Source organism: Sabethes cyaneus, chromosome 3 (genome assembly GCF_943734655.1).
Source record: "Sabethes cyaneus chromosome 3, idSabCyanKW18_F2, whole genome shotgun sequence".
Lineage (NCBI taxonomy): Eukaryota > Metazoa > Arthropoda > Insecta > Diptera > Culicidae > Sabethes > Sabethes cyaneus.
In genome coordinates, this window is record NC_071355.1 from 247,867,422 (window position 1) to 247,876,599 (window position 9,178).

A 9,178-nucleotide genomic window follows, 5' to 3' on the forward strand; every position below is an offset into this window, starting at 1 on the left:
GTGACTGGCAGGTTCGACAGCAACTTACATCACGCTCCATACCGGGGCTGCCCATTCTCGGACAATAATTTCGACGAGTTTCAACCATAAAACTGCCCTAACCCTTCCGTTCCGTTCCGTTCGGCCGGTGGTCGGTGGTAGTCTTCGAAGTGTTGCCGAGACCCATTCTTTCCGCCCGGTAATATTCCATCCCGACCGGTTTTATCGCGTGGCCCGGGGTTTCCGGTTTTCCGGTGTGACTTTATTCTTTCAATTTGATTTCCCGGCTGAAATTGGACCGAATGGGTATTTCGCGACGGGGTTTTCGTTCACACGGAAGGCAAACCGGACGGAATCTAGATAATTTTCGGGACGGTTCTGTTCATTCGATTACCGAACCGAATTGGGTAATGAAGAAATGGTGAATTGAAATATTTACCAGACCAAACACAAAAAAAAACAAACGGAAATACTGAAACTGTAGGTAATTCAATTTGTTACGGCTGGACGCGACTGAGGTACTTGTTTCTTTCAGGTTTCAATCCGCGTGTTAAGAAAATGGAACTTTTCTTGGACGGTTCTAGCCGAGAACGAAAAATCGATTGCTAAATCAGCACTATGCCGTTGCACTTAAGGGTAATTATCATCGGAGTGCACGCACTGGCCCCGACACTATCGATTTCCGACAATTTTCCCGGGCAAAAAACGTTGTCTATTTCGAACCCTTTGGAAAGACATCGACGACGACGACACAGTCTGTATTGATACTCACTCTTACTCGCCGGTTCCTCAGGCTGCACAGAAGATTATGCAAAGTGCAGAAGCGACACAGAACAAACAGACAACAGAACAAAAAAAAAAGAAGCACACAAACATAAATCAAACATTTCAAAGCAGCTTGTTGGGTGAAATCTCTTAATTGATTCGAATTTATGCTGGTGCGGAAGGAGATTTTCTGGTGCTCGACGATGCGCCCGCGGGCTCACTTGCGAAGCAGCGCTTTGATGGCACGGTCCGAGAGCAACGGTTTCGATTTCCTACAGCAGCAGCAGCAGTCCGGGTCCAGGTTCAGGTCCGGGACCGGGTCGAACACCGGGTAAACAATCCGGAAAATGGCAGACCGATAAAAGAAAGTAAGAAAGAAGAAAAAGGATAAATTAAGATTGACTCTTATCGGAGTGCATTCCGTGTGGCAGCGGGTGCCACTGGTGGGCCACTATTGTTGTGTAGGGTGACCAAAACACCTTAAATTTACCCAAAAGCTATGATTTCGAGCAAATTATTTCATGAAAGCAAGAGCAATCAATTCACAATCCATCATCTTAGCAGTGGGCTACAATTTATGACAATTATTTCACATTAATTAAACCTAATCAAACTAAAATCGGTCACTCTAGCTAATGTTGCCACAGTGCCTAGTACATAGAAAAGGTACCTTTTCAATTTGAGTATGTCCTCGCCGAGCCGGACGGCCTGCTGGTCTAGCTGGAAGATGTGCTCCAGCTCCTGGATGGTGAAGGTGCCACCGATAGTGGCCCGGGTGTCGAGTAATTTACGAGCCCCGTGCCGGAATCGGTCGATGCAGGCTTCGATTTCCGCGCGCATCGCATCCAGCTGCTGCCGCGTGGTGCTGGCTGCACCCTGCCATAGATAACGCTCGGTAGCCTCGGTCAGCTGAGTGGTAAGACAGAGCAGAATGTAGTCGACGTACTTCAGCCGGATTGCGGTTCTGGTACGAGCGTGAGAACTTTCCACCGATTCCAGGTGCAAGGCATACAAGAGAACGGACATTATGGCGATAATCGTTAGGGTAGCGAGAGCCACACTGAACGGGAATTCCGCTAGACCTTTCTGCAGCTTCTTGAAGGAGTCCGGTTTTCGGCAGGAGAGCCAATGAACGGTTACCGTTGTGATGACCATCAGCAGACAAGCAAGTAGGACTTTGCGATAATTTTGAATGATAAAACCGTGAAGACGGACGAATCGGGAAGATACGAAATATGCCAAACGAAACATGGTGCGAGGTTGACGGTTACCTTTTTATTTTTCAGCACTAGGCCAACTAGATGGATTTCGTTTATTTTGACGTTTCTTGTTCTAAATTAGTACTTCTCATTTCTTGTACGGGATTTACTACCCCCTTTACAAGAAGTAGATTAACCTCAAATAATATTGGCTAAAATGTTGTTCAATAAACAATGTAGGTAAGCGAAAATCATCAGAAATAGTAAAAGTATGTCAATATATAGGCATCACATAATCGCTTTCCAGTGCTAGTTGAGCAAAGCCTAACAAATATATTGCTCAATGCACTTAAATTTTGGGCTCATGGTCGTGTCACGACTGAAATATTAATGAGCCTGCCGATGGCACGGGCACACAGACACACATCACTAATGGCAGGCTGTCTTCCAATCCGCTCAAAGGACGCACGGAGCGGAAAAACAGGTAACACGTACATAATATTAGATAGTCATTCGGTTAGTTACATTTTTAATAGAAGAATAATGGCTTCGGTGGCGTTCTTGCTCCATGCGGTTGGCAAGCAGAGCTATCCTAGCGAGGAGCCTCACAAAATGATGATGCTTTACGCGCACCATAAAAACACACTTCGGAATGTCCACTCCGAATTGTTGCCCGTGCTGGATTCTGGTCGCTGCTGCTGGAATAGCGAGAATACCTTGTTAATTATCGCCACAAAGTACAATTTATGGGCCATTGATTCGTTTAGGTTGCTACGTGATATGTGCGTGACGAATGAGCTATGTACATTGATGTCACTGGCGTGGCCAGACTGCGGCACTCTGGGGCACGTGACCCACCTTCTAAAATAATTTCTGAACCTTCTGAACTTCTGAACGAAGTTTTTAATCTGTCACTATTTTTGCGATAAGTAAATCAATTGCAAAAAAATAGTTTCAGTTTCAAGTCAATTTTCAATTTTAATTTAAAGTAAGTATAGCTTCAAGCCCAATTTAAACTTAATTTCAATCCACATTTCAATTCTAATTTAATGCTCAATTTCAACACTAAGTTCATATCCAATTTAGGTTCAGAAACATACTTACAGTATCCATCTAGCTCCCCCCATCTACTAACAACAATTCCTTTCCCGAAATACTTGTGAAGATGCAGAGGATTCCCTGGTCTTTAGTAGCAACAAGTATTGGACTATCATTCCTTCCCATCCCACCAGGACCCGCATTCGGAATATTCAAATCGATTTGACATAACTCCAAAGCTGCTCCAAAATAATGGTAATCCGACCAAATTAAATCGAATCCAATCGAAATTTATCCATATCCAATGCAAATCAAATAGAAATCGGTCCAAATCTAATTCAGATCGCTCTAAATCGGTTCAAATCTGATGAAAATCAATCTAAATACTATCTAATTTAGTCCAAATCCCATTGAAATTATGCCAAATCCGGCCAAAATTCTCTAAATTCAATCGAAATTAGTCCGAAACTACTCCAAGTCAGTACAATTCTGATCCAAATTAGTCATAATCCGTTCGTATTAGTCCGAATTCAATCGAAAATTGTTTAAAACTAATCCAAATAGGTAGAAGTTCTATCCTAATTAGAACCCAATTAATGACCAAATCAGTCCAAATCCGGCCAAAATCATCTAAATCGTATTGACATAGGTTCAAAGTTACCCCAAATCAGCAATCCGACCAAATTATTTTGAATCCAATTGAAAATTGTCCAAATCCAATGCAAATCAAAAAGAGATTGATCCAAATCGGTGTGATTGCAATCGAAATTTATTCAAATCTGATCTGAAATTAGTCCAAAATTAGTCTAAATCCAACCAAAATCATCAAAATCGAATCGAAATTGGTTCAAAACTTCTCTAGTTCAGTGCAAATCTGTTCCGATTTAGTCCAAATGCAATCCAAATTAGTTCAAATCCGACCAAAATCCAATCGTTATCAGTCAAAAACTACTCCAAAACTAAGCAAATTAGTCCAAATGGGTCCTAATTCAATCCAAATTAGTTCAAGTTCAATCTAATCTGACCAAATCTGTCCAAATGGAAATTAAATAAAAAGAAAACATCCAATTTAATTCTATAAATATACATAGTATTTTATTTTTGACAGACACGTATTTCGCCTACGACTTGCAGGCTTCCTCAGTGTCAGGGTCTGTTATTTAATTTCCAAATTTCCAGACCAAAATCTTCCAAATCGAATCGATATGAGTCCAAAGCTACTCCTTCCAAATCCAAATTATCCTTCTTAATCCAAATCGGTCCATATCCAATCGAAATTTATTCAAATTCGATCCTAATTAGTTCAGAACCCATCTAATCTGATCAAATTAGTATAAATTTAACCAAAATCCAAAACTACTCGGAGACAGTGCAAATACGATCCAATTTAGTCCAAATGCAAATTAAATCCGACCAAAATCCAATCGTAATCAGTCAAAATCTACTCCAAATGAGCACAAATCCGATCAAATTAGAATGAATCCAATCGAAAATTGTCCAATTCCAATACAAATCAAATAGAAATTAATCCTAATCGATCCATATCCAACCAAAATTTATTCAAATTCGATCCTAATTAGTCCAGAACCCATCTAATCTGATCAAATTAGTATAAATCCAACAAAAATCAGCAAAACCGAATCGAAATTGGTCTAAAACTACTCGAGGACAGTGCAAATACGATCCGATGTAATCCAAATGCAATCCAAACTAGTTCGAGTCCGACCAAAATTTTCTAAATCAGTCCAAAGCTACTCCGAAACAACGCAAATCCGACCAAGTTAGTCTATATCCAATAATAATCAAATAGAAATTAGTCCAAATCTAATCCTAATTTTATTCAAATCGGTGCAGATCCGATCCAAATCTAATCCAAATCCTATCTGAATTCAGTCTAAAGCCCATTAAAATTAGTCCATATCCGACCAAAATCATCTAAAACGCAACGTAATTGGTTCAAAGCTACTCCGGTGCAGTGCAAACTCATTCCAATTTAGTCCAAAACCAACACAATTTTTTTCATGTCTGACCTAAATAATCTAAATCCAATGGAAAGTAGTTCAAATCTGACCAAAACCAATCCAAATCCATCGAAATTAGTCTAAGCCCAATCGAAAACTGTCCAAATTCAATCCAAATTCGTTCAAATTCAAACAAAATTAGTCAAAAACCAGTCTAATTTGATCAAATCCGATCCAAATCTATCAAATACCAAAGTCATTCAAATTCAATCAAATTTAATCCAAATTATTCCGATACTACTCAAGAATTGTCCAAATCCAATCGAAATCAGTCTGAATTTAGACCAAATTAGTCCGAATCCAATCGAAAATTGTCCAAATTCGATTCAAATTGGTTCGAATTCAATCTAAATTAATCCAAATCTCATCCTAATTAGTCCAAATCAGACAAAAATCATACAAATCTAATCGAAATCAACCTTAAGCTACTCCAAAACAGCGTTAGTCCGAATCCAATTCAAATCAAAAAGAAATTAGTCCCAATCTAAGCCAAATCGATCAAAATCCGATCCAATTCAGTCCAAATCCTATATAGATTTAATCTTAATCCCATTAAAATTAGTCCATATCCGATAAAAATCATCCAAAACGAATCGAAATTGGTTCAAAGCATCTCCGGCTCCAGTGCAAATTCGTTCCGCTTTAGTCCAAAACCTATACAAATTTGTTCATATCCGACCTAAATGATCCTAATCAGGGTTGATTTGCTCTTTTTACTTCTTTTTTGCTCTTTTGACTACAGCGCCTCAGCCAAACAGAATTTGAAAAAGTGATTTATAGGACAAGTGTAGAGTTACTTATTTTCTGCAATATTATAGAAGACAGTATAGTTTAATCTTTTGTATTTATAGCGTTACAGAGCTGCAATGCCATTGGTTTAGGCTACCAGCGGGGTATCAGCCGCATAGTGCCATAAATATAAAAGATAAAACTATACTTTCTTCAACAATATCGTAGATAATAATCAACTCTACAATTGACCTATGCATTTGAATTTTGTTTGACTGGGATGCTGTAGTCAAAAGAGCAAAAATAAAGTAAAAAGAGCAAATCAAGCCTAATCCTAATCCAATAAAAAGTAGTTCAATCGGAACAAATCCAATCCAAATCTGTTCAAATTAGTCTAAACTCAATCAAAAATTGTCCAAATTCAATCTAAATATGTTCAAATTCATTCGAAAAAGTCTGATTTGGCCAAATTGATTCATACCAAACCAAAATTATCCAAATCCAATCCAAATTAATCCAAATCGATCCAAATCCGAACAAAATCTTTCCAAATCGCATTAAAAGTAATCCAAATCCGACCAAAGCCATCCAAATGCAATCGAAATTATACCAAATCTCAATCCAAATCAGTCTATTTACAATCTAAATTTGTCCAAATCCAATTCAAAATAGTCCGATTTTAGTCGAGAATCGTCCAAATCCATTCGAAATCAGTCTGAATCCCGACCAAAATAAACCGAATCCAATCGAAAATAGACCAAATTCAATTCAAATTGGTTCAAATCCAATCTAAATAAATCGAAATCCCATTTTAATTAGTCCAAACCGGACCATTAATCTTAAGCTACTCCAAAACAGCGCAAATCCGACCAAATTAGTCCAAATCGAATACAAATCAAAAAGAAATTAGTCCCAATCTAATCCAAATCGGTCCAAATCCTATCTGAATTTAGTCTAAATCTCATTAAAATAAGTCCACATCCGACGAAAATCATCTGAAACGAATCGAAATTGGATCAAAGCTTCTCCGGCGCAGTGCAAATTCGTTCCAATTTAGTCCAAAACCTACACAAATTTGTTCAGGTCCGACCTAAATCATCCTAATCCAATGAAAAGTAGTTTAAATCGGACCAAATCCAATCCAAATCCAAGTTAGTTTATGCCCAATCAAAAATTGTCCAAATTCAGTGCAAATTTGTTCAAATTCAAATTAATCCAAATCGATCCAAATGCAATCAAAATCTGTCCAAATCCCATTAAAAGTAATCCAAATCCATCCAAATACAATCGAAATTATGCCAAATCTCAATCCAAATCAGTTCATTTCCAATCTAAATTTGTCCAAATTCCATTCAAAATAGTCCGATTAGTCCGATAGTCGATAATTGTCCAAATCCAATCCAAATCAGTCTAAATCCCGACCAAACTATTCCGAATCCAATCGAAAATAGTCCAAATTCAACTCAAATTGGTTTAAATCCAATCTAAATTAATCCAAATCCTATTTTAATTAGTCCAAAGCGGACCATTAATCTTAAGCTACTCCAAAAAAGCGCAAATCCGACCAAATTAGTCCAAATCGAATACAAATTAAAAAGAAATTAGTCCCAATCTAATCAAAATAGGTCCAAATCCAATTCAAATCAGTCCAAATCCTATCTGAATTTAGTCTAAATCTCATTAAAATAAGTCCATATCCGGCAAACATCATCTGAAACGAATAGAAATTGGTTCAAAGCTTCTCCGGCGCAGTGCAAATTCATTCCAATCTAGTTTAAAACCTATACAAATTTGTTCAGGTCCGACCTAAGTCATCCTAATCCAATGAAAAGTAGTTCAAATCGGACCAAATCCAATCCAAATTCGTCCATGTTAGTTTACACCCAATCAAAAATTGTCCAAATTCAGTGCAAATTTGTTCAAATTCAAATTAATCCAAATCGATCCGAATGCAAACAAAATCTTTCAAAATCCCATTAAAAGTAATCCAACTCCGACCAAAGCCATCCAAATTCAATCGAAATTATACCAAATCTCAATCCAAATCAGTCCATTTCCAATCTAAATTTGTCCAAATCCAATTCAAAATAGTCCGATTTTAGTCGAGAAATCAGTCTGAATCCCGACCAAATTAATCCGAATCCAATCGAAAAAAAAAACGATAAAGAAAAAATGGAAAACAAGAAAAAACGGAATAAAAGAGACAAAAAGGAGAAAACGAGAGTAGGAAATTTAAAAAAAGATAACAGTAAAAAACGAAAATTAAGAGAAAAAATGAAAGGCAAACGGGATAAAACAAAAAACAAAACGAATGGAGCAAAAGCAGGGCATAGTAAGAGAAAAAACGATACAGAAGAAAACAAAAAAGAAATGAAAAAGGAGCTAACGGAACAGAAAGTAGGAAAAATTGGCATTGAATACGAAAAAGAAGCGTAACACAATGGACAGGGAAAGCGAATTGTAAGAAGAGAAACAAGTGGAAAGGGAGAAAAAAGGAAAAAACGAAGCAAAAAGGAGGCGATTGGACAGAAAAAGAGGGAAAACGGACGAGAAAAGAAGAAGAAGAATGAGTGGAAAGATGAAGTAACGACAAACTGGAAAGAATAGGCAAAAATGGGTTAGTAAAGGTGGAAAGGAATAGGAGAAAATACCAGAGAGCGAAAATTGAGAACAGATAAAGAGCAACAAATGGATAGAAAAAATAGAAATGTAAGACAAATGAGATAAAAGACAAAAAAGGAGTAAAACCAGGACATAATAAGAGGAAGAACGGAACAGCAAATAAGCAAAGCAGTCGGTTATTAGAGTACAGGAAAACTACGGGGCTAGTATATAGATCCTATTGACCCAATAGCGGCACCGCCCAGTTGAGATTCGAACCTACAACGGCTGGCTTATTAGCCCAGCATCGTACCCCTAACCAGCTAACTGAGCGTGCGGAACAGATGCAAATTTTAAAATAGAAAAGGAGTTAACGGAACAGAAAGGCGGAAAATCACAGGAAAGACTCAAAAGGGCGAAAAACGGGACAAAAAAAAGAAAGAGGTTACAGTGGGTAAAAAAATATAAACAAAAAAGAAAAGAAGGGAAACGAAAAAAGGGAGAAAAACGAGACAAGAAAGGGAAAATAAAAGAAATTAACAGGAAAAGGAGAGAGAGAGAGAGAGAGAGAGAGAGAGAGAATGTCGAAAAAGGAAAAAGGGGGGGTGGGATCATAAAAGGAGAAAAATCGAACAAAATCGGGATAGGAAATGGGAATGGGAAAGAAAGAACAAAAATGGATCAAAGAAAAAGATACAACTAGATAGAGAAAAAGACGAAAAATGGGAGGTAGGAAATGAAAACCTGGAAAAAGTATAAACGCGTCAGAAATGAAGATAAACGGGGAATCCAAAAGAGGGAAAACGGGATAAACGAAGAGGAAAAACAAGAAGAAGTTAAGAAAAG

At 37.7% G+C, this 9,178-nt stretch overlaps 1 protein-coding gene across 1 annotated transcript; it reads right to left on the reverse strand.

Annotated features, from left to right (window-relative positions):
• Nucleotides 1-961: 961 nt before the first annotated feature.
• On the reverse strand, nt 962-1,899 carry LOC128741033 (uncharacterized). Its single transcript, XM_053836609.1, has 2 exons — nt 1,415-1,899; nt 962-1,016 (listed from the first exon to the last, which is right to left on the reverse strand). The coding sequence occupies exons 1-2, from the start codon at nt 1,897-1,899 to the stop codon at nt 962-964; spliced, it is 540 nt and encodes a 179-aa protein (XP_053692584.1).
• Nucleotides 1,900-9,178: the final 7,279 nt, after the last annotated feature.

Bases quoted from the DNA above. Each gene is read 5' to 3' on its own strand.
- LOC128741033 (XM_053836609.1), bottom strand. From the start codon at position 1,899: ATGGTCATCACAACGGTAACCGTTCATTGGCTCTCCTGCCGAAAACCG. The intron at 1,017-1,414 runs GTACCTTTTCTA...CTGCTGCTGTAG, and splicing joins GACATACTCAAATTGAAAAG to GAAATCGAAACCGTTGCTCT.